The sequence below is a fragment of the Trachypithecus francoisi genome, unplaced genomic scaffold, assembly GCF_009764315.1.
Source record: "Trachypithecus francoisi isolate TF-2019V2 unplaced genomic scaffold, Tfra_2.0 Lachesis_group16, whole genome shotgun sequence".
Taxonomy (NCBI): domain Eukaryota; kingdom Metazoa; phylum Chordata; class Mammalia; order Primates; family Cercopithecidae; genus Trachypithecus; species Trachypithecus francoisi.
Genome location: NW_022681461.1, coordinates 85,811,759 through 85,836,657, shown reverse-complemented (window position 1 = coordinate 85,836,657; position 24,899 = coordinate 85,811,759). Strand labels below are relative to the sequence as shown.

The 24,899-nt window shown below is 37.6% G+C and overlaps 1 protein-coding gene across 3 annotated transcripts in view; it reads left to right on the top strand.

Moving 5' to 3' along the window:
- The window catches only part of TMEFF1 (transmembrane protein with EGF like and two follistatin like domains 1), a 101,869-nt gene that overhangs the window by 20,948 nt on the left and 56,022 nt on the right, over positions 1-24,899 (top strand). For all 3 annotated transcript variants that reach the window (XM_033237959.1, XM_033237958.1, XM_033237960.1), the window contains exons 2-5: positions 6,497-6,606; positions 16,677-16,806; positions 20,701-20,727; positions 24,025-24,121. In XM_033237959.1, the coding sequence (XP_033093850.1) occupies positions 6,497-6,606; positions 16,677-16,806; positions 20,701-20,727; positions 24,025-24,121 (364 nt within the window). The remainder of the gene's footprint in view (positions 1-6,496; positions 6,607-16,676; positions 16,807-20,700; positions 20,728-24,024; positions 24,122-24,899) is intronic.

The window sequence follows — 24,899 nt, the reverse complement described above, 5'->3', positions numbered from 1 at the left end:
CTGTGGATGCAGAATTCTAAGTGCAACTGTAGGTTTTTTAAAAAAGTAGCTCACCTTATTCAAGTCTTTCAATTTAGTTTTCATAGAAGTAATTTATTTTCACTCATATGAAATGTTGAAATCACATAATTGTAGTAACAACTACATAGGCTGGGTAACTGACTCTTGAAGCACAAGAACAGCTACCCTGGTTGGAGCTAAAGTGCTCATGGATGTTCTAGAGAGGGCCTAGCAGCCTTGAGAATTCATTGTGCCATAGGCATTATTATGTACGTTTTATAGAGAATGCCACACTTTGGTTAATCTGGAGAGTTGATTAAGTTGGAGATATGTTCTAAGAGTGTTATTGACACAGACTGGGCATTAGGAGAAGGAAAAAGGAGTGGGTAAATTAAAAGAGGTCAGAAAATTGAGGGGATAATGACGACTATTTGGTTACAAGAGGAGGCCAGAAGTGTCAACTGTTCTAGAAAGGTCTAGAAAAGGATTGGAGGACATCAGAAAAAAGACATTGGATCTGAGGTTGCTTTGATCTTGAAGAAGAAGAGCTGCTATAGGAAGAAGGAGGAAGTGAGGCCTGCTGGAGCTTAAAGTACTATTAAAGGAGGGGGATTTAACATAAACTTGGAATCAATATATTTAAGTCCCTCTATTGAAATGGAGAATAGCTGTGGCAGTGTGTTGAGATCTTTTGAGAGTGCCGATTATTTGACTAGTTTTCCTTATAGTGATTGTGTCAGAGAATTAGATGTAAAGTCTTTGCTTTCCCTTTACTGTAGTTTTCAACTGGGGATAATTTTGCCCCTCCCCCTCGATCCCCCCACCCCACCCCCCCACCCCCCACCCCACCCCGTCCCAGGACGTGGTGAGACAATTTTGGTTGTCAGAACTGGTGTGGTCCTACTGGCATCTAGTGGGCAGAGGCCAGGGCTGTTGCTAAACAACCTCCAGTGTGCAGGATATTCCCTACAACAAAGAATTATCTGGTTCCAAATGTCACTGGTGCCTAGATTGAGAAACCCTGAATTCAATTGTAACATCTAATGAAGTTTATTTCCTTTTGGCTCTCCATGAGTGTTAGCTAACTCATAAGATCCCCAGAACTACCTTCTTTTTAATGGAAGGGTGGTAGAAAAGTCATATCCTTCTGGAAGGCTGCTGCATCTCATTTTGAGTCACAGCCTGAACCTAGTTGTTGATGCCAGAAGTTGGGAATTTGGGCAGCTCAGGTTTATAGAAAGCAGAGTTCCTGCCACTAGTGTGTATTGTTTCTGAGCTTTGAAATGTTAATGAAATTCTCGAGACAAATTGTACATTTTGAGAATTGTGGGACAGGTTTGCAATAAGAGCAAAATATTTTGTTTTGAGCAACTCTTATGAGTGCTTCTTTGTGTAAAACATTTCTCTTTGGAGAATTGATTTTTGAGGGCCTTAGTAATGGCTCATCAATTTTACTGAATTTCCATTTTGGTTTCAGGAAGACAGGTGCGTAATCATCATAATCATTGACAGGTAGTAGAGTGTCCTCTTGTTGCCTGGTACTGTACAGAATACTTGAAAAGAAGGAACGTTCAGAAGATGATCCCAAAATAGATTCCTTCTGTATTGGGTTTAAGCTAAGGCAGTGATTCTGTTCTCAAATTTGTTAGGAATCAGCTGGGTGTGGTGGCTCAGGCCTGTAATCCTAGCACTTTGGGAGGCTGAGGTGGGCAGATGGCTTGAGCCCAAGAATTCAAGATCAGTCTGGGCAACATGGTGGACCCCGTCTCTACAAGAAATACAAAAATTAGCTGGGCATGGCGGTGTACGTCTGTGGCCCCCAGCTACTCAGAAGGCTGAGGCCCAGCTACTTGGGAGACTGAGGTGGGAGAATCGCTTGAGGCCAGGAGGCAGAGGTTGCAGTGAGCCATGTTCACACCACTGCACTCCAGCCTGGGAAACAGAGTGAAACCTTGTCTTAAAAAAAAAAAAAGAAAATTGGGAGGAGTCAGAACACCAGCAAGTCGTGGGTCTCTTGATAAATTAATCTTATCGTGTGGTCTCTGATGTAGCACAAAAGTTTTTAAGACCATTGCTTAGAATTATTTATTTTATTAAATTTACACACAGTCATTCTATTGGGAATTACGTTTAACTGAATGTATCAGTGGTATGACCAGTGGTGGCTTATATGATAAGGGCTTTTTAAAAATGTATTCTTTTATATACATTATTTTCTGTAATGGTAAGTCTGGAAAGAGGAGATCCACAGGAGGTATGGTGATTTCATGATTCTTCCATCTTACTGTCTTGCTCCTGGTCTTTCTGCTGTGTCATCTTTTGGCTGCTGCAACTTTAGGCAACAGGTTTGCTCTCCAGTCAAGGGAAAAAAAAGAGGAAGAATGAAGGAGAAAGGGACAGTACCTACATATGAACACAGAGGGAGGGAGGCCGAGAAATATATGTTATTTAGTTGGGTACCTTGTTTCCCTGAACAAAATTGGAGTTCTCTTACTAAGTAAGAAGGAGAGAATAGATCCAAGGTAGGCATTAGCAGTGACTGCCACAACTACAAAACAATTTAAAATGTCCATTCATGAGCTTGTGACATTCATGACCTGACCTATGTTCTCATGAAACATTGTTGGAATATTTGTATTAGTATTCCTTACCTATTTGTTGAACATACTTTTACAGCTAGCCAGCAAAATATCTGAAATCATCTGATGTTAGTTGATAGCCAGCAACAAATCTGAAATAATCTCAGATATTGACGGTTTAAGAAACATAAAGGAAAAAACCCCTTAAAAATGAGAACAGTTTTTTTGTTGATTTTTTTTCCTTTGCAAATGAGAAAATTTCATATTTGATTTTAATGAAGGTACACTAGTCCAGGACACCAGTGTTCCTTTGAGGAACATGGTTTTGGAACCACTGATATTAATATTGTTTGTGTGTACTATGAAATTTACTTTCTCTCTGCTTTCACTTACATTGTTTTCCTACATGAAAACATTCTCTTTTCTTTTCTGTCTTTTAGTATTACTCATATGTTTTGGGCAATTAGAACATTCTTTATTTAAAATATCTTTTCCAGATTCTTTATAATGATCCTATATTAGCTTTATTATGATAAAAAAAAGCCTTATTAATTTTTCAAAGTCAATACAAGTCTTGTTTTTTTCTGACACTGCACCCTATGCTTCAAATCCAGTTTTGTCCCCTACCTCTTGAACTCCTACAGCAGTCATAGACTGTATGACACATTTATCCCCTTAATTATAGACTGTATTGAATTCATCACTAATTCTTGCATATATTAGCAAGATCCTTCCCTGTTACATTTTTTTTCCTATGGGTCCAAAATTCTTAGCATAGTATTAAGTACCTAGTAGATGCTTAGTAATTGCTTTCTGATGATAAACTAATCACGTTTACACATTAACACACATGAAACTAGCATGGATTTGATAGCAAGATAGGCATAAAATAAAATATGACTAATAACCAGAGTAATCAGAATTTCATGACTTTCACCCTTACCTATTAATAATACAGGACCTCTAGCTCCCTCATAAATGCCTCCCTCCAAGATTTATTCCAGGAGTCACCAAATTGTGTTTGATGTGTGCTCACTAATGCATTCTGGCCTCTGCTACATGACACCTGTCTTTTTCTTCCTGTGCTGTTTGCTGCCTCTGCAGTTGCACGTTGGTACCTCCTGTCAGATATCAGAGGTCTACCTCTTTGCCTGACACTACCATCTCCTTGGTCTTGTGTGGTCCTGCTAGATGCATTGCTGATATTCGGGGGCTGTTGATGTGTCCCAGCTCCTTTCTCGCCATGTATTATGTCTTGTCGTGTGAGCATCAAAGCAGAGCTTGTCACTTCGTTTTTAGTGAAAATCATTCTTTAGTTTCTTTGTTGAAGCTCCTCTGTCTCTGTTATGAGTTCTTGGGGCTGGCTGGAGGAGCAAACCAAGTCTTGAGAAGGGACTATGCTTGGGGTCACTTCTCTTGTTCAAGGCTGTGTTTATGGGACCAAGCTCTTTTTTTTTGAGACAGAGTCTTGCTCTTTCACTCAGGCTGGAGTGCAGTGGCACACTCTCTCCTCAGTGCAGCCTCTGCCTGCTGGGTTCAAGCGATCCTCCCACCCCAGCCTCCCAAGTAGCTGGGACTACAGGCGTGTACCGCGATGCCCAGCTAAGTTTTTTATTTTTAGTAGAGATGGGGTTTCACCATGTTAACCAAGCTGGTCTCGAACTCCTGACTTCAGGTGATCCACCTGGCTCAGCCTCCCAAAGGTGTGAGCCACCGCACCCAGCCCATGGGACCAAGCTTTTCTGCTTCACATTAGCAGGGATGATTAGTCCCCTAAAGTATTCTGTAGTCCCTCATACAAACATTCCTTGGGATTACCACGCATGACTCTTGGTGGCAGGGATGGTTTAGGTTCTAGCTTGCAATCCACTGTACCTGTAAAGTACAACAGATAAAACATTACAATTCAAGAGTCTCAAAGTAGCAAGTCATTACTCAGAGCATTATCTTGCCTCACAGACAAAATAAAAACTTGACTTATTCTTGTTTTTTTATGTCTGATTGTAATAGAACCCAGTGTGAACTTTAAGCCTACAAAGAAAGGAGAAAAGACAAATGCACTGTATTTCATTAGTCAAATTGTGCAGTTCTTGTTTCTCTAGCCCCTAAAGTTGGTTAAGTTCTTATTTGCGCAGATATTGTACATTTTTACCCTCTTTTCCAGGGCAGTTCTTTATTAATATTTTGTTATCTTCCTTTGGTCTGAAGATGTGTATTTGATAGTAATTGGAACCAGACCTTGTTCAAGTTCCTAGCAGAAGTGTGGGTAGATAGGGTGAAAAATCCTATACCTAGAATTGAGCCTCAAGAGCTAAAGCAAATAGTCAAGGGGGAAAGGGAAGAGACAGCAAAAAGGGAGGTAAGAAGAACCAAGGACATAAAGCTTCCTACAGCCAGGGTGATGAGGAATGAAAAGATGGCCTTCTCTACCTGGAATAGTTTGTGGAACAGTAAGAGTAACAAAATGCTTGTGTTAGCTTTCTCTTGCTTTAAGTTTCCACTCATGTCTTTTTTTTTTTTTTTTGTAAATGCTTGAACTTTAATCCAATTCTGTACACCTGAGATCATTTAAGGAAAATAATCTTTTGTAACCCACCTGAGATCATTTAAGGAAGATAATTTTTTTGTAACCCACCTAGACGTGATCCTACCCTTGTAAAGTACTTAGTTGACAGTGACTACTCAAGTAAGTACTGTTGACTATCAACTCCTTAGGGATTCAGGTACTTGATTGCCAGCTCCTCGGAGGGTCAGCTGGGAGTAGGAGACCCAAGACATCACTGCAGAGCAGTGAGAACAAATGGGATAGAGAGAGGTAATGAAATGTCACTAGGACAGTTGTCACCGGACATAGAATTCCCTTGACTTAGTTTATTGAGTCCTGCTTTGAAATCTAGAAGTAGAAAACAACCAGGAATGGGGATAACTGGAGAAGTGCTCCCTTAGATCTCTGCCAGGACCTCATCATGATCTAGAGATACAGGAGTCCTTGCTCTTTTCCCAGAGTCTCAGCTTTTGAGCAGGAGAATCAGGAGTTAATCTAGGACTCTCTCTGCTCCCAGACTCATGTGTTCACCACTACACTGGGATTTTTTTTTTTAAACAGTCATTTGTTTATTGTTTGCCTAAGTGCATTTGTTTTTGTAAGCTCTCATTTCTCATACAAAGGATATGAAAATTGCATTGTAGTGATTTTCATCCACTTTCACTGATTGGCAGCTTCAAGCACAACCTTGAAGCTTAATTTGATGCTTAATGTCAGAGCAGGAGCAAAATGACCACAGAATTCTGGTATTGTTGATTGGCTCTGCTTGCTTTGGTAGAGTCAACTTAAATCAGTCCATTAAAAGTTTTAAGTCTAGTAAGATTTGAATCTCTTTAATTCTGTATACATAAATGCTCCATATTTATTGTCTGAAATTCAAGTTCACTGTTCTTTTGTAGTTAAAATACTTTGTCTAGAGTGAATAATGATCACCCAAAATTTATTCTGAATACCAAAAGAATTAAGATAATTTTTTATCTCATTTAATTAATATTACTGTTAATTTTCGTTAGCCTTAAAAGTAACTTACTAGAAAAATAACCTAAAATGTTAAATAAGAAATAGTAAGATTGTTATCTTAAGGTCTTAGAAGGCCAAATAGAAAAATTCTACAGATTTACCTTTGGAAATTATGTTAAGTCCTGAAATTTTGAGTTCTATTTTGAGTTACTTTTAGGCTCATTATTATGCAGGATTCTGTTTGGGGAATACTGAGCATTTTGTGTCTTACAGAATTTCTTTTTGTTTATTTATGTCTTATTACACTTCTGAATGGGGGTGCTCAATACATTTTAAGGACTTTTTCATACACACACACATATGTGTAATAGAAATCCAAATATATATGTCAAACAGTTTTTTTCTTTTGCAGAATTAAATGTGAGGGAGTCTGACGTAAGAGTTTGTGATGAGTCATCATGTAAATATGGAGGAGTCTGTAAAGAAGATGGAGATGGTTTGAAATGTGCATGCCAATTTCAGGTGAGGAAACCCAACTTATTTTGAAAAGTTTTATATTCTTCATATTTTATAATTCTAAATTCTTCAAATTAAAAAATCTAAAACATCTTGAACCCCATAAAGAAATTGGGTTCACAGCCCCTCAGTTCTTTTTTGTCAGATGATGCCCTGTTATTTGTGTCTTCCATGCTTCTTGCATGGAATTGAGAGAACAGATTGACAGTAATAGATGTGACAATTCTGTGAAAAAATATCAAATTTCTATTTAAATGTAAGGTATAATTGTCACTGAAAGGAAAGAAGGTACAGGTTGAACTAGAGTCTCTTATTTTAAATGTTGGCATCTTTTTCCTTTTCTTCTCCTTCTAGTCTGTCTCTTTCCCTTCCATTCTTATTTGTTGCTGTATCATCTCTTCAGGCCACAGAACTTGACTCACTTGGAGACTTGGGGTAAGTCAAGGTTAGAGCTGGAATAGCAAGTGGAACCTCAAACTAAGAGTGTAAATATTTTTGCTTTTCAGATGCTGTTTTAGTTGTGACTCTGTTGTCTAAAAAAGTAAAACAAAGAAAATGTTATGTTTAATTCTTTCTTTTTATTTTCTTTGGTTAAATGGTAATCAGACTTCAGAATGTTTCTTACAAGATGTTCTCTGATGGTTGATTTAATATGAGATGAAAAAGGAACTAGAATTTTTTTTCTACTCACAATTTTCTCCTAAACATGCCCACCATTTGGATTTTCAGGGGAAGAAAGGGTGCAGAAATCCAGAATGAAAGCATAGGAGAGTTAGTATCTCTGGTAACCCTGTGACCTCAGGCAAATTTCTGTATGATCTCAGGTAATTTTTTCGGCATCAGTATTCTATTGGAAAAATGAAGGCACGTTTCCTACCCTTACTTATGATTCTGTAATGAGAATCAAAATTGGAAAGAAAGCTTGCATATGAAACATCTTTGAAAACTGTAAACCATCAGGTGGTTTATTTTAATTAGAAGAAGTGGAGAGTTTAGGTAAAGGAGGAAGGGTAGGTAGGTATACTGTTGTCCAGCCAGTTTCTTCATAGTCCAAAGGGGCTTTACATTCAATTACATGGAATGATAGGAGGGTTTCTCTTGGGCATTTTCACCTCAGCCACCTTCTGCTAAGCTTTCTTAGGTAGCTTTTGGCTGGCTTCAGATCCCTGCTGCCTGTTGGCTGGGGACATCATTTCTTTGCCAAGAGCACCTTTCTATGGAGCTCTGCATAACATGGAAGGTGACTTTAGCCAAAACAGAGTGAGAAGTTGGTGATAATTCGAACTGTTTTCCCCCTGAAACTAATGTGTCATTTTTCTCTGACTGCTTTTAAGATTTTCTCTTTACTGTGTTTTGACTATTAAGTACTATGGTGTGATTTTCCTTGAACTTATCATGCTTGGGGTTGGCAGAGCTTCTGAAATCTATTTGTTACCCAGTTTGAGAATTATTTTGTCATTATTTCTTAAAATTTTTTTTCTGCTTATTATTTCTTATAATCTGGGACTTCCATGATGTGTGTTAGACCTTTTGATAATGTCTCAAGGTCCCTGATACTCCGTTCATTTTTTTCCCAATTGTTTTTCCTATTCTTTACATTAGATAATTTTTATTGATCTGTCTTCAGGTTCACTAATCCTTTCTTCTGTCATCTCCATTCTTCCTATCCAGTGAATTTTTAATTGTAGATTTTTTATGTTTAGAATTTAGAGTTTCTATTTACCTGCTGGGATTTCCTCTTTTCATTCACTGTAAGCATATTTTCCTTGAGCGTACATGTTATTGCCGCTTTAAAATATGTCTGCTCATGTCCACGTCTAGGACATCCTCAGGTATTGCCTCTGTTGATTGTTTTCTCATGTGAGAATGGACCATATTTTCCTGTTTCTTCACGTTAGAGTGACTTTGAATTTATCCTATACATTGTGAATCATATGTTTTAGAGTGTGTGAGTTTTGTTATGTTCTTTGAAGATTATTGTTATTTTTGAAACAGTTGGCTGAACTCAAACTGCAAATTCTGCCTTACTTGTGGTGGGCAGCAACACAAGTATCAATTCAGTTCTTTTAGCCTCACAGGGGCTACTTGGAGTCTGTCCCATGTGTGGTTTAGGGGTCAGCCAGAAGCGTGCTCTGTGTTTATATGTGGAACCTGGGACTCCCCTCGAACTCTCTCCTTTCCGAGATTTCCCTCTCACTTTTTAGTGGCCGTGGTTGTCCTCAACTCTGTTCTCTGGTTTGTTAAAAGAAAGATGGTGAGTTTTGTTGTTGGAGATTTAGCCACCCTGTGTGGAGAAGACTGGGGCTGTTCCCCTCTTCAGCTGCTGTATTTCCTTAGGTTAAATTCCTTGAGGTGGAATTGTTGGGCCAATAGATGCTCATGTGCAGATTAACATTCTCACCAGTAGCCTCATGTCAGATGTCCTATTTCCCCTCAACCTTTTGGTAGTGGATTTTGTTGGTCCTTTTAAATTTAATAAATCTGAAAGGCAAAAACAATTTTTATTTGCATTTGATTACTAGAGAAATTAAAAATGTGCCATATATTTGTTGACCATTTTTTTGTGAATTGATATTTCATATTCTTTGTCTAGTTTTGGGGGTATTTTCTTTTTCCCTCATCTTGATTTGTAAAGACATATATGTGTATGCATGTGTGTATATATATATATACACATACACACACACACACATACACACACTATATAATACAATATTGGAATATATATATAGCTTACTACCTGAGCATTTGATATTCGTTAACGCATAAACTCTCAAGAGAACCTGCTGCTTTGATTTATTTATTTATTTTTATTTATTTATTTTTTGAGATGGAGTCTCACTCTCGCCAGGCTGGAGTGCAGTGACACGATCTTGGCTCACTGCAGCCTCTGCCTCCCGGGTTCAAGCGATTCTCCTGCCTCAGCCTCCCTAGTAGCTGGGACTATAGGTGTGTGCCACCACACCCAGCCAATTTTTGTGTTTTTAGTAGAGACAGAGTTTCACCAAGTTGGCCAGGATGGTCTCGATCTCTTGACCTTGTGATCCGCCTGCCTTGGCCTCCCAAAGTGCTGAGATTACAGGTGTGAGCCACCGTGCCTGGCTACTTTGATTTATTTTTAAAAAAGAGTAATGTATGCCCATAGTAAACAACTTGAACAATATAAGAAGATATATAACAAAAAAAGCTACTCCAGAGTATCAACTCTTCTCAGAGGCAACATCTGTTACTTCTTGCATTTCCTTCTAGAAATATTTTGTATGTATATAAACTTGTTTAATTCCCCTTATAAGTATTAAATCATTTAATAGTATTTATCTTAGAGATTGTTCCTTTCCAGTAAGAATAGATTCCAAAAAACTCTATATTTTAAAGAAGTTATCCTAATTTCATTTTTTTGTTTTTCTTTTTAACAGTATGTATTCTTAATTGACAAAAATAATTGTGTATCTTAGTTTCATTTTCATTTTGTTTATATTTTAGACACAAAGAAATTTTAGATTTTCACATCATATTTATCTGTCTTTTTTTTTTTGTTTGAGATGGGGTCTCACTCTGTTGCCTAGGCTGGAGTGCAGTGGTGCAATCAGAGCTCACTGTAGCCTTGACCTCCTGTGCTCAAGTGATCTTCCCACGACAGCCTTCTGAGTAGCTGGGACAACAGGTGTCCATCACCACACCTGGCTGAGTTTTAAGTTTTTTTTGGCCCAGACTAGTCTTGAACTCCTGGGCTCAAGCAATCTTCCCACCTCGGCCTCCCAAAGTGCTGGGATTATGGGTGCGAGCTACTATGCACAGCCCTGCTTTTGTTCATTTTTTGAGAAAAGTGTTTCCCTGAAACTCTAAAATTATAAAGAAACAGCCTTTTTGACCTTTTAAAAAATATACTTGAACAGCTAGAAAATCCTTCCATGATCTGTCTGAATTCCTTGCATTTTTACCTTGTGGCAAAGCAGGGAAGGAAAATATATTAGGAGTTGACACCATTAGACATTTATCCAGTGCTTACTTTGTGCTGGATATGAGACTAGATGCTGAGGATGTAAAGATGTTTAAAGACTGGTTCTTTGCCTTGTAGGAGCAGACTGCCTCAGGGCTTACAGTATAGTTTGATCTTGCTACCGAGTGAACCTTCCTTTGACCATTCTGCCTTCCTTTATAAGATTATAAATCTGTTCAAGGTGGACTTAGGTTATTGCCAGCTTAAAAATAATGACCTGACATGCCCATTAAACCCTTCTCTGCTGGATACTTTAGCAATATCTTTCAATTCATTTTAAAAACTTGCTTATGATTCAGCATGCTTTTAGTGCTAAATAGAAGCTTTCTGGGACATTATTTAAATACATTTTAACAGGATTTTAAATAAAAATTCAAATTGTTTTTTTTTTTCAGTCTGCTAATAAGAGCTATTATCTTGCCACATATATAAACAAAGCCACTTTTGTTAATTTGGTATACAGAAAAATGATTAATACTGCATCTTTCCCTGAAAACTTTGTATAGAGTAGAGTCTATGACTTTTTTTCCTGTTTTCTTTCTTTGTCTTTCTTCTGGCGTTCTCTGAACTATGTGTCTTTCTTCCTGTATTTATCAATGTCTGCTCTTGCTAGGTGCCATGCCCTCTTATTAGACCTTTTATTAGTCACAGTTCTCCAGAGAAACAAACACACACATGCACACAAACACACACACATGAATGTGAGAGAGAGAGAGCAATAAGGAATTAGGTTATTTGATTATGGAGGCTGAGAAGTCCTACAGTCTGTCATCTGTATACTAGCCCAGGAAAGCCAGTGGTATAAGTCCCTTTCTGAGACTGAAGGCCTGGGCACCCGGAGAAGATCAATGTCCCAGCTTAAGCAGTCAAGCGGAAGGAGAGAATAATTCTATTCAGTTCCTCAATGGATTGAATAGTGCCCACTCACACTGGGGAGAGCAGTCTGCTTTACTTGATCCACTGATGCAAATATTAATCTCATCTAGAAATTCTTTCACAGATACACCCAGAAATGATGTTTAGTCTGGGCACCATGGGGCCCAGTCAAGTTAACACATAAAATTAACCATCACAACCTTGTTATTATTTTCTACTTGCTGTATTCAGCATAGTTCCTGCCACACAGTAGGTACACAATAAATGCTTGAATGGATGCAGTTCTGGAGCTGTACATTGTTCCATCTTTCTAAACTACTTAAAATAGCTGGCAACATCATCACATTCTTCTAGCTAAAGAAAAGGTATAGGGGAGAGTTCTTTCTCCCAGCAAGGGTGGCAATATAGAGGAAGCAGACTTTAGGTTAGAGTTAGAATCCAACATCAGTGCATAAGTCAGAATTTGCGTGTTGTTAAAATTGTCTAAATCCCATAATTTGTCCATTGGCATAGAGGCTTCCAGGAGAGACTCATGGAAACTGAGAATGACCAACAGCAGGTCTGCTTCTCCCATCTTACACTCATTCCTAGCTATGTGCTCGTGAGGGTGAATTTGAGACATTAAGTCCTCTGCTCAGTATCACCACGTGACAGATGGCAATACCCCACTGATTAACTTGAGTGTGTAGTGGTTAAAATGCATCATTTGGGAGGAATTGTGGCTCTTCTACTTATTAGTGACTGTTGGCAAATACTTATGACTGAGAAATGATACAAGCAACAGCAAAAATAGCTAATGTTTATTGAGAATGTACCATGGTCAGATAGAAATGCGAAAGATAGGTTATCTTATTTTATCTTCATAACAACTTTGTTAGGTAGGTACACCATTGTACACCGTTGAACGTGGTGATGGTGCTAGCCCATAGTCACATGGTTGGTGGGCCCGGGATTTGAATTCAGACGTTTTTGGCTTCATAGCCTTGGCTCTAAACGTTAAACTGTGTGCTTCATGGTTATGATAGTTAAGTTAAAGGACACTTAAAGTTGTGGACTAATGCTTCTGGATAAAAACTGTTGAATAAATGTTGAGATTCTCAGCCCTATCAGAATTAATGCTTCATTTTAATATTCAATTTCTTTACTATCCTTAGAAGAAATTCATGGATAAATTAACCTACATAAACATATGATTAAAGAAATGAATTGAATGCATGATTGCAATGTAAAGGGGAAACAAAAGTAATTTATAATAAAATGAATATTTCAGAATGTAAATGCTTAGGTGTGATTACCATAGAAGAAAATACAGCCATCAGATGTTTATGTCTACTTATAATAAATGTTTGGATTTAAAAAATTAAAAGCAGGTCAGGCACGGTGGCTCATGCCTATAATCCCAGCACTTTGGGAGGCCGAGGTGGGTGGATCACGAGGTCAGGAGTTCAAGACCATCCTGGCCAACACGGTGAAACCCCATCTCTACTAAAAATACAAAAATTAGCTGGGCGTGATGGTGTGTGCCTGTAATCCCAGCTATTCAGGAGACTGAGGCAGGAGAATTGCTTGAACCCGGGAGGCAGAGATTGCAGTGAGCCTAGATTGCGCCACTGCACTCCAACCTGGCGAACTCCGTCTCAAAAAAAGAGAAAAATTAAAAGCAATTTCATACCAGGAGTACATGAAACAAAAATGTAGATGTATAGTAGATGCTAGAATAAAAACCAATATTAGGGTAAGGTATAACAACAGATCAAGGCAGGGCGCGGTGGCTCAAGCCTGTAATCCCAGCACTTTGGGAGGCCGAGACGGGCGGATCACGAGGTCAGGAGATTGAGGCCATCCTCGCTAACACGGTGAAACCCCGTCTCTACTAAAAAATACAAAAAAACTAGCCGGGCGAGGTGGCGGGCGCCTGTAGTCCCAGCTACTCCGGAGGCTGAGGCAGGAGAATAGCGTGAACCCGGGAGGCGGAGCTTGCAGTGAGCTGAGATCCGGCCACTGCACTCCAGCCTGGGCGACAGAGCAAGACTCCGTCTCAAAAAAAAAAAAAAAAAAAAACAACAACAACAACAGATCAGACTGATTTGTAGTATTATGGAAAGTCTTGTCAAAATTCCTACATGAATAGCCAGAAGTTATGTGGTACTTGTCTTTGTTGTATGGAACTGTCCTTTCCTTTGCAGTACTTCAGGCATCCTTGGAATCTGGTAAATGACAGTAAGGTCCTCTGTCAATGTGACGACCAAGAATGCCTCCACAGGGACAGCCACCCCTAGGGGGCGATATTGGCACCTTTGTGAACACAACACTACCTTAGAAAGAATGAAAGTGGGATTGGAAAGTTCATAGATTTAGCACTTGATATCTTGGAGCTCATAGTAGTTTCCTTGGCTAATTGAGTATTGTATGATTACAGAGTAACATATTGACTCATGTAGACATCATACTACTTATTGTGTAAATTTTAGGGAAAGAGAGGAAAGGAATGTGATCCATGAAAAACTGGAGGAATGTATATAATAGGGAGGCTTCCTAAAATAAAAAGATAATTTTAATAAAAGTTGATGTAAGATTCTGCTGATACTGGATGTATAGCAAAGTCGACTAGGTTATAAAATATTTTACTAGAAGTTGTTTTTACCAGTGCGTATACATATACATATGGTAGCATGCCATATGTATGCTTCATAAAGTAAATCTGATCACTTTTTAGAAGTAGATAAATGATAAAAGTAAGTCTTGCTCATTGAAGAAAAATAGACAAATATGGAAAATCTTAAATAGGGAACTAGGAAACCATGAAGACAGATAATAAGAAAAATTTATTGACATTTTATTCCAGGATTTATTTTATGCATATTCTTTTTTTTCTAAATTGGCTATAAATATACTTCATTTTCTTGCTATATTTTATTTTATATTATCATATTATTTAAAACATTTACGGTTAGCTTTGTGGAATACATAATGCATTTAAAAATAGTACAGAATTCCCAGAAATTATATATGTGCTTTTTGCCTAATTTTGTTAGTTTTTCTTGTCACACAATATATTTGTTAAAGGTAATTCTTTTTTACAATTATTATCTTTAAACTTCAACTTTTATTTTAATTTCACGGGGTACATGTGTAGGTTTGTTAGATGGGTTTATTGCATGATCCTGTCACTCAGGTAGTGAGCACAGTGCATAATAGGTAGTTTTTCAGCGCTTGCCCTTCTGCCTCTCTCCCCATTCTAGTAGTGCCCGGTGTCTATTGTTCCCATATTTATGTCTATGTGTATCCAATGTTTACCTAACACTAATGAGAACAAGAGGTATTTGGTTTTCTGTTCCTCAGTTAGGGTAGTGGCCTGCAGCTGCATCCATGTTGCTGCAGAGGACATGATTTCATTCTTTTTTATGGTTGTGTAATATTTCTTGGTGTATATATACCACATATTCTTTATCTAATTCACCATTGATGGGCATCTGGATGGATTCCATGTCTTTGCTATTGTGAATAGTGCTGCGAAGAACATATTGGTGCATGTGTCTTTTTGGTAGAATGATTGATTTTCCTTTGGGTATATACCCGGTAATGAGATTGCTGGGTTGAATGGTAGTTCTGTTTTAAGTTCTTTGAGAAATCTTCAAACTGCTTTCCACAGTGGCTGAGCTAATTTACATTCCCATCTGTGTAGCATTCCCTTTTCTTTGTAGTACCACCAGCATCTGTTATTTTGACTTTTTAATAATAGTCATTTTGACTCTTGTGAGATGGTGTTTTCTTGTGGTTTTGATTTGCATTTCTCTGGTAATTAGTGATGTTGAGCATTTTTTCATGTTTATTGGTCACTTGTATGTCTTCTTTTGAGAAGTGTCTGTTCATGTCCTTTGCCCTATTTTTAATGGAATTATTTGCCTTTTGCTTGTTGGATTAAGTTCAAAAGGTAATTCTTAATGACTGCAATATTAATTTCTTGAACAGTTATACTTCAATTAAACATTGTCTTGTTAGATATTAAGATTTTTAGGTTATTGATATTATAAATTTCTATTGGAAATGGCTGTAATAAATGTCTATAGGTTTCTGTCACATGGATTTCTAAATGTGTAATTCTGGATCAAAACCTGCATTCCTTTTTTTAGGATTCTTGAAACATATTCTTTAATTATGTTACCCCAAAGTAGAACCAATTTAGATAACCAAAACTGGTGTGGTGGTATGTCCGCCTAATTGAATGTTTTAATAGCCAATTTTATAAGTTGGAAATAGCATCTCATCTTAGTGGACAACTCTAATTGCTAGTGAAGATCAATAATTTTTTATGCATTAACTGGCCATTTGTTATTTTTCTGTAAAACATTTCATGTCTCTTTTTGGTCCCGTTTTTATTAATTTGTATGTTCTATTTTTTAAATAATAATAACTTGTATCATATTGTTATAGCGTTTTCCCCAGATTTTAAAACTTTAGTCATTTATGATATTTCTAACATGTAGATGTTTTAAAGTTTTCCTACATACAGGTCCAGTGTCATTTCTCAGATGTGTATTGCATTTTTTCTTCTTCATCTGTCTTATTTCTACTCATCCTTCAAGGCTCAGTTCACATTCCACTTTCTCTGAGCATGCTTTTCTTGAATACTCCAGCTCACAGTAATCGGTATTAGGCGTTACATGCTTACTGATTTGGTACATGATCTAGCTTTGCAGTATTGTTTTTTTTCCTACTTGTATGACTCTCTTACAAGATTGTAAGGTTTCTGAGAACAGAGATCATCCTATATTTCTTTGTGTCTTCTATACCATTTACCTTGGGACTTTGCCTACTAGATGTTTTGAATAATGAATTTTTTCTATTTTTATGATTCGGTTTGAATGAATAAATGAATTTTGATAATAATAAAATGCTATTACATAACTAGCACTCTTTACATTGTCAATAATTTCCTCCTACCTCAGTGGTTTTTCATAGCAAGCAAATGAAATAGAGATTTTCATTCTAATTTTTATGGATAGTTGGTAGTTATTTTCCTTATGAATGTGAAAAAGGTATAAGAAGTAGCATAATTCTTTTTAAACCAAAAAATAAAAAAACCAGACTATTCAGTAGTGAAGTATGTCATAATGCTATGGTATTGCATTCATGAATGTGAAATAAGCTATTAATATTCATGCCTAGTTCTGAGAATTTATTTTTGTTTCTTTTGCAGTGCCATACAAATTACATTCCTGTCTGTGGATCAAATGGGGACACTTATCAAAACGAATGCTTTCTCAGAAGGGCTGCTTGTAAGCACCAGAAAGAGATAACAGTAGTAGCAAGGGGACCATGCTACTCTGGTATGTATGATATTCTTCTGAATAAATTTTGGAAAATATGGTGGAATCATTTCTAAAAGGGAGTTTTGAGCTAATCCACAACTGCTGCATGGATTGGTGGTGGTTGTTGCGGGGAGTGGGGGAATCTTTTTTGCCCTCATTTCACGTTGTTGCTTTTGCTTTTTTTAACCCCAGGTGGTCTTGTATGGACTTTTGTTACCCCTTACTACATTGTTAAGGCTTAACACCGTTTTTGTGGGGACTTTCTTTTCATGTCCTTTCCCTTATGATTTGAACATTAGACAGAATGAGCTTTGAAGTGGGGAATGATAGGGGATCTGTCTTGATGATTTTTTAAAAAGAGGTGAGGAATTTCTGTAGAAAGTCATTAGCAGTATCACAGATTGTTGCTTTCCAAGTTTTTTCTCTGCCACCTCTTCATCCCATGCTGTTTGTATTTACTTCATCTTTTTTTTTCCTTCCTGAATTAGTAGTGGTCAATTTGGGAAACTATTAATATTATTTTCTTACTTGTGTTTGTATTAATGTTTGGGGATAGAGATGCAGGTGAGGTAACTTGAATTATATTGAGGTTAGTGGTAAAAGTGAAGGCCATTCTGATGGGATTTCCATTTCCTTTCTTTCCCTATATATTACAGTGTTCAGAAACTCTCCCTTTTACTAAATGTGACGATTTTAGGGTCAACCAACTACGAAGTCAAAGGGGACAGTCTCCAAGGTTGTTCTTACTTCTGACACCAGCTGAGATCAAGAGGTTCCCCAGCTAACCCTAGGCTCTATAATTTGCTAGAAGGGCTAACAGACTCATTGACAGATATTATATGCATGGTTATGAAGGGGGAGGATATGTGTTAAAATCAGCCAAAGAAAGAGATGCCTAGGACAGATTCTGGGAATGTTCCAAATATGGAGTTGCTGATTTTTCTGTCCCAGTGGAGGCATGGACAGTGTTAACTCCTCCTAGTTACAGTGTGTGGCAGTACACATGGAGTATTGCCAGCTGGGAAAGCTTGCCTGAGCATCAGTGTTCATAGTTTTTTCTTTATGAGACTGGATCTCACTCTGTCCCTCAGACTGGAGTGCTGTGGCACAATCATGACTCACTGCAGCCTTGACCTCCCAGGCTCAAGGGATCCTCCCACCTCTGTTTCCTGAGTAGCTGGGACTACAGTCACATGCCAACAAACCAGGCTCATTTTTTTTTTTTTTGGTATTTTTTGTAGGAACAGGGTTTTGCCATGTTGCCCAGGCTAGTCTTGAACTTGTGAGCTCAAGCAATCTGCCTGCCTTGGCCTCCCAAAGTGCTGGGAGTACAGGTGTGAGCCATTGTACCCTGCTATTCATTGTTTTTATTGGGGCTCATTGTGTAAGTATAATTGATGAGTTGGTTGTGTGGTTAGTTGAAGACTCTGGGTCCACTAATACTGTGTGACCCATAGACCCCATGATTGGTCTACTCTTCCTGATTGGTCTTTCTAGTATAACCAACCCCCACTCTTAAGACTTAGATGTGGCCCAACCCCCAACACTAAGTTCCAGTGTGGTCAGCACCCTCCCTTAACCAATATCCTCCTATTGGGTATGATGTAGGTTACCTTCCAGAAGCAGAGGGAAAAGCCCAGACCTCTCTTATAGTAAGACCAAATTCTTTCTATACACACTAAAATAATCATGTGCTTGGAGAAGTTATTATGTTTTGAGGCAAGTAGACTATGATTTGGTGTGGTTCTTATATACTTCTTTAAGTACATTGTGTTCACAGAATGATCTAGAAATTAAAGAGGAATATGGAGGTTCTTTCCAATCCCAAATTATGCTTCATTTATGAGGAACATATGTTTAAGACACCAAGTGCTTTAATAAACAGTCAATGTTAAACATTAGGCAGCAGAGTGGTAGATTGGAAAGAGCACTGCACCAGGGTTACAAGACCTCACCTTAACCTAACTCCAACCTTTATTTATTGTGTGACCTTGGACAAATCACTTAGCCTCTCTGAGCGCCAATTCCTTAACTTATTAAGTGGATATTATCTCCTGTGGTTGTTAAATAGGGATTGAATGAGCAAAGTTATAAGCTGCTATATTGATTTTATTTTCTGAGTGGGCAGTGTTTTGTTATTTGGTCTTTTGTGGATCCTATTCCTTGAACTAGAAATACTATTCTCTTTTTCTTACTTGAAAACTCATTTTCTTATGCTTAAGGTTGGTCTTAAATCTTTTCTCCTCTGTGAAATCTTTCTTCTGTGACATCTCCTGGCAGAGTTTGTTTGTGTAAACAAACTTGGGTGTATCTCTATACATATACCACATTGTATTTCATTCATCTGACATAAATACCTCCAGCCAAATCAGTGCTTTCTCAGTGGGAAGGTACTGTCTTGCCTAGGGATGTATATCATAATCTCAGGGTGGATGGAATCCTGTAGGTTGGGGAAACGCATACCATTTAGAAAATATAACCTACAGGGAGACTTCTACCTTGTTATCATAGTAGCCACAGTATTTAATTTATTTAAGGATTCTAAAAGACAGAGGAAGGTATGAGTTTTTATATTTATTAAAATTGACATGGTTTGAATAAAAGATTGGGAGTAGTATCTCATATACTGGGAATATGTCTTATTTATCATTTTATTCCTCGCATTTACCATGGTGCCTGGCACATAATATGTACCCAATCATTGTATGTGGAATCGAGGTAATAAAGGGGTGTTTTCCTAAGCAGAGTTTGGTCATAAAAACAATTTTGAGTTTCCTTTCTCCTTCTCTTTTTTTCTGTTCCATCACTCTTTCACTTCCTCCTTATTTACTCAGAGAAAATGTCATTTTGTGGTTGATTAATCAAAATTGAACATAATTTAAGACTTTCCATAAAATCCCATGAAGATTTTACAACTGGTACTGTATACAATATGTCTTTTTCTAATTCCTCCTGTTTCTGCAGTATCTGGGAATTTGATTATTGTCTGAAGGAGCTTGAAGGGAAGGGAACAGTATTGTTCTGAGTGTTGTTTTCTGCTCTAGAGGACGATTTGGAGAGCTAGCATGGGTTCTTTAGGATCCAGGGTATCCTCTCCCCTGGAGGGGGAAAGTGCTAAAGTGTCAAATTCCTCACTTGCTCTCTCTGTTTTTTTACATGACTCTGTGCTGATGATTTTATATCATTACCCTGTTTTCAACATGTTCTGTGCTAATATGTTGGTTCCTTTAGGATTATAGAATAAATGTTTTACATTAATTATACTTGAGACTGGCTTCTTTCTGGTAGCTTTGATGAAGGCTCTTTTTAATTTCACTAGCGACAAGTCAGGTAAGTTTCCTTCTGATTGGATTTCCTAGAGGAAGTTAATTTTATTAGTAATATGAAAACCTCAAGCCTTTGGTTCTTTGCTTCCTAAACCTTGGGGCTTTTCTTACCTTTTGGCTTTTGGCCTTTATCCGCAGATTTCATTAAGAAGATTTTGTTTTTTGGAGTAAGACCCAAAGCTCTTTTCCTGTCTTTCTAATAAAAGCAGCTTATTCATTATTTCTCTCAAGCTTTAATAAAACTAAAATTTTCTCCTACCTTTTAAATCAGTGGATTAAAATTAATTATTTACATTTAGCCATTTACTTTTCAGTATTTATTGTCTTTACTCTGTGCAAAGCATCTGGATATGTCCTTAATGGGATACAAAGATGTATGAAATATAGATGATTATGTATCTAAGCAATTTATATTTTGAGAGCAGCATAAAAGAGGTATGTAAGAATAAATTGTAAGATATCAAAAATTTGAGAAAGGGACTGAGAATGGATATCACAGTTTTATTTTTGATAGAAAATTTTATTATTTGATAAGATGAAATTTCCAGGAAAAATGTTTGTATTCATTCTTTGTTTTTCTTCTCAGATAATGGATCTGGATCTGGAGAAGGAGGTAAGTTTCAAGTACCTCTTAAAGGATATTTGCTTTTTTTTTCCTTTCTTTCTTTCTTTTTTTTTAAACAGCTTTGAGATATAATTGACATACCATATAATTTGCCACTTGAAGTGTACAATTCAGTGACTTTTAGTAAATTCACAGTTATATATTCATTAGTATATTCAGAGTTATATATTCATCACCACAGTCACTCTTAGAACATTTTAATTACCTCAAAAAGAAACCATGCACTCCTAACCCAACTCTCCCTCTCAGCTCTAGGCATTCTTGTTTCTCGCATTATTCCCTGGAAGTTTGTTGTCAGACAAAGGGGAAGATGTTGTAGTTTCTGTTAAATTGAGGTTGCATCAAAGTGACTTCTTCTTGGATCATCCCCACAAGTGATTTTAGCTTGGACCAGAATATTTGTAACTCTTTCCCATCCCTTGCTTTCAAGTTTTTGCTCATAAGGAATTTTCATGGTACAGGGTTAAAAACTACAGAGGAAGTTGTACACAGAAAAAGGAAGACTTGCCCAACAACTCTCACGGAGTTTAGAGTTTAATTTAAACCTTTAACAATTTCCTATCTATGTTTTTGATTTTATTTTATAAATATATGAAGTATTTCTGTTAAAAGATTAATATTTGGTAATAGCATATAATGGAGTTTAAATGATCAGAATTGAGATTGACTAATCTGTATCATAGTCTAATGAGGCTGTAATTCTTAATGAGTATGTACTGTATACAAAATAATGTTTGAGGTATTATGGGGTACACCAAAGAACACCCACTTCAGTACAGTTCACACTTAATGCAAATGGAAACTGCGGTTATGATCCTTTCAAAACTGCCTGAAAGCTCACTCCATACTGCTACATTTCATAGAATCTTAAAATTTCAGTGTTGGAAGGGACTTTGAAGGTCTCCTGGAGAATAGGAGAACTGTCCTGAGGAGAAATTCAAGGATGACAGTCTCAGCTAAAAAAAAAAAAAGATTAAAGCTGTCAAACAATAGAATTTGAAGTAGATGGACATGTTTAAGCAGAAGCTTTATAATCACGTGTGAAGGATCAGATAATAAATTCCAGATCTTAGAGCTGGAACAGATTTTAGGCGATCATGTAGTCTAGCCCCTGTGGTCAGGTATTCAGTTAGGAAACTGTCATTGTCATTGTTCCTATATTAAAGAAGGGAGAGTTCATCTTAAGATTTGCTTATATAATACAATATTGGGCTGGGCGCAGTGGCTCCTGCCTAAAATCCCAGAACTTTGGGAAGCTCACTTGAGATGGGAGGATCACTTGAGCCCAGGAGTTTGAAACCAGCCTGGGCAACATAGTAAGACCCTGCTGGGCGCAGTGGCTCATGCCTGTAATCCTAGCACTTTGGGAGGCCGAGGCAGGTGGATCACCTGAGGTCAGGAGTTTGAGACCAGCCTAGCCAATGTAGTGAAACCCCATCTCTACTAAAAATGCAAAAATTAGCCAGGCATGGTGGTGGGCACCTGTAATCCCATCTACTCAGGAGGCTGAGGTAGGAGAATTGCTTGAACCCAGGAGACGGAGGTTGCAGTGAGCCAAGATTGCGCTACTGCACTTCAGCCTGGGTGACAGAGCGAGACTCCATCTTAAAAAAAAAAAAAAATTAAAAAAAATTTTTAAAAAGCCAGGTGTGGTGGCGTTGTAGTCTCAGCTACTTGGGAAGCTAAAGCGGGAGGATTGCTTGAGCCCAGGAGGTTGAGGCTGCAGTGAGTGGTGATCATGCCACTGCACCCTGTCTCAAACAAAGCAAAGCAAAACAAAACAAAACAAAACAAAACAAAAAATACTGGATATCTTGCCCTGAGGATGTAGGTTGACATGTAGGTTGACCTTTTTTTTTTTTTTTAAAGGGCCTATGAGTTAGAAGGGCTAAGTGGTTTGCTCCAGTTAATATACAGACCTTAGTGAGCTCATGGTAACTGTAATATTTCTGAATATTATGATGTTTTGGGGCCTCAGAATTACTTCGGATGATAATCCTTGATAGCTGTTTGGGAGTATTCATGAGAGTTTAGGGGAATATTTCTACTTAAGGATAGGCAGACACCAAAAATTAGAAGTTTGGCAGCATTACCAAACAGGCATAGCAGATTTGTGTACCTCTTTAACACCCTCTTTATTGTAAGACACCTCCTGAGGCCGGGGGTGGTGGTTCATGCCTGTAATCCTAGCACTTTGGGAGGCTGAGGTGGGCAGATCACAAGGTCAGGAGTTCGAGACCAGCCTGGCCAACCCCGTCTCTACTAAAAATACAAAAATTAGCCTGGCGTGGTGGTGTGCACCTGTAATCCTGGCTACTTGAGAGGCTGAGGCAGGAGAATCACTTGAACCCAGGAGGCAGAGGTTGTGGTGACCTGAGATTGCGCCACTGCATTCCAGCCTAGGTGACAAAGCGAGACTCCGTCTGAAAAAAAAAAAAAAAGACACTCCCTGAATAGTAATCTTTTTCAAACCAAATTCAAGGGAAATCCCTTGAAAGAACTGAAATCCTTAAGTTGATTTCAGAACTGATCTCCCTGGTCAGTTTGAGATTATCAGGATGTGATCCACTCTAGTTGAGACCCACAAAATGTAAGGCCCTTTCAGTGTGGGATGTGAGCTGAGTTTGGGGCTGGTGATATTTATTTATTTATTTATTTATTTTTGCATTGGGTCGTGGGAGACCTGCATACTTATGTATCTGCGTATTTTTGGCTGTGCTAAGTGGCCAAGTAGAGAAAGAAAAGTCCTTTATAAAGAGACTCTTTTCCATTTTAAAATTTGGAAGTATTTCTTCTAACTCTGAAGTTAGTTTTTATGTAGTTAGAAAGACAGGTATGAAACTGATGTGAGGAAAAGGTGAGAGTTACATTCTTTTGTGGTCAGGTGCTTATCTGCTGACCAACTTTGCACAGGCTGATTGCAACAGGAGGGTAATCACAGGACTAAATGTGTTGCTCCTGTCTCTTTTCTCTCTCCCTTATTCAGTGTTATATGGTAATTTTTTTAAAAAAAGTAATTCATTATCAAACCTACTGTGTTGTTCTGCCTACATAGTTTAAGGGATCATTTTGCCAGCACCAAAACTTCTTTTCCTCACAAAATATGTTGTACTCAGTACTGGCAACATTTTTGAACTTCAAGCATTGGTAGATTTTGGAGGTGACTGTTTTCAAGAGTTCAGGTACATTTTCCTCAGAAACAGGATAATGACTACTGAGAACATGAAGCATATCTGGAAAGGATCCCAACTTTTGGTTGAAAATTTGATTTTTCTTTTTAAACAGAAGAGGAAGGGTCAGGGGCAGAAGTTCACAGAAAACACTCCAAGTGTGGACCCTGCAAATATAAAGCTGAATGTGATGAAGATGCAGAAAATGTTGGGTGAGTTGGTTGAGGGGAAGGGACAAAGTTATTTAGAGATTAATCATCAGTATGATTATATTGTGGAAAGGTATCATTTACGTGGTTCTGTATCTTTTGTATGTTTTCAAAATTTTTTTTTTCTGTTGTTGTTGTTTAATGCTAGTCTATTGACTTTTAAGTTGATATAATACTATGGCTATTTAAGTCAGTTTAAGCGTTGTATTTTAGAATGAGAATCCATTTATAGTTTTTCTGGTTTTATCTATGCCTTTTTTCCTCCGGATAGTTTTATATATTTTATACCAAGTGCTTTTCTCACTCATGTTCAGCCTTCATTAAGGTGGGTTTTGTAGCTGACAGCACTGTCTGTCCAATTTCCCATTCACTCCCTGTAAGAAATGGTGTTCTTTTGTAGAACAGTAAGACTGCAGACATTTATCAACAGTCATGTTTGATTTTTCCTTTCATCAGTATTCTATTTATTTCCAATCTAATTCTTCTTTCATTTTCCTGCGGTGCTGGCTTTTTGTATATTTGATTCTAAAAGCTTTAATGTTGACTTTAGGACCTGGGAGCATAAATGGATCTTCTTCACTTCCTCAGTTTCCACTTAGTATCTATTTTAAAACACTTATTTATTTCTATATTTGTGCTTTCTTCCTTACTTGTACATATTTTTGGTGTGTATTTTCCAGTTCCGTATTTATTCAGCCCTTAACTACATATTCGAACCTTTCACTGAACAGTAATAATATGATCTAATTAGCATTAATGTCCAAAGTTAGTTTTGCAAATT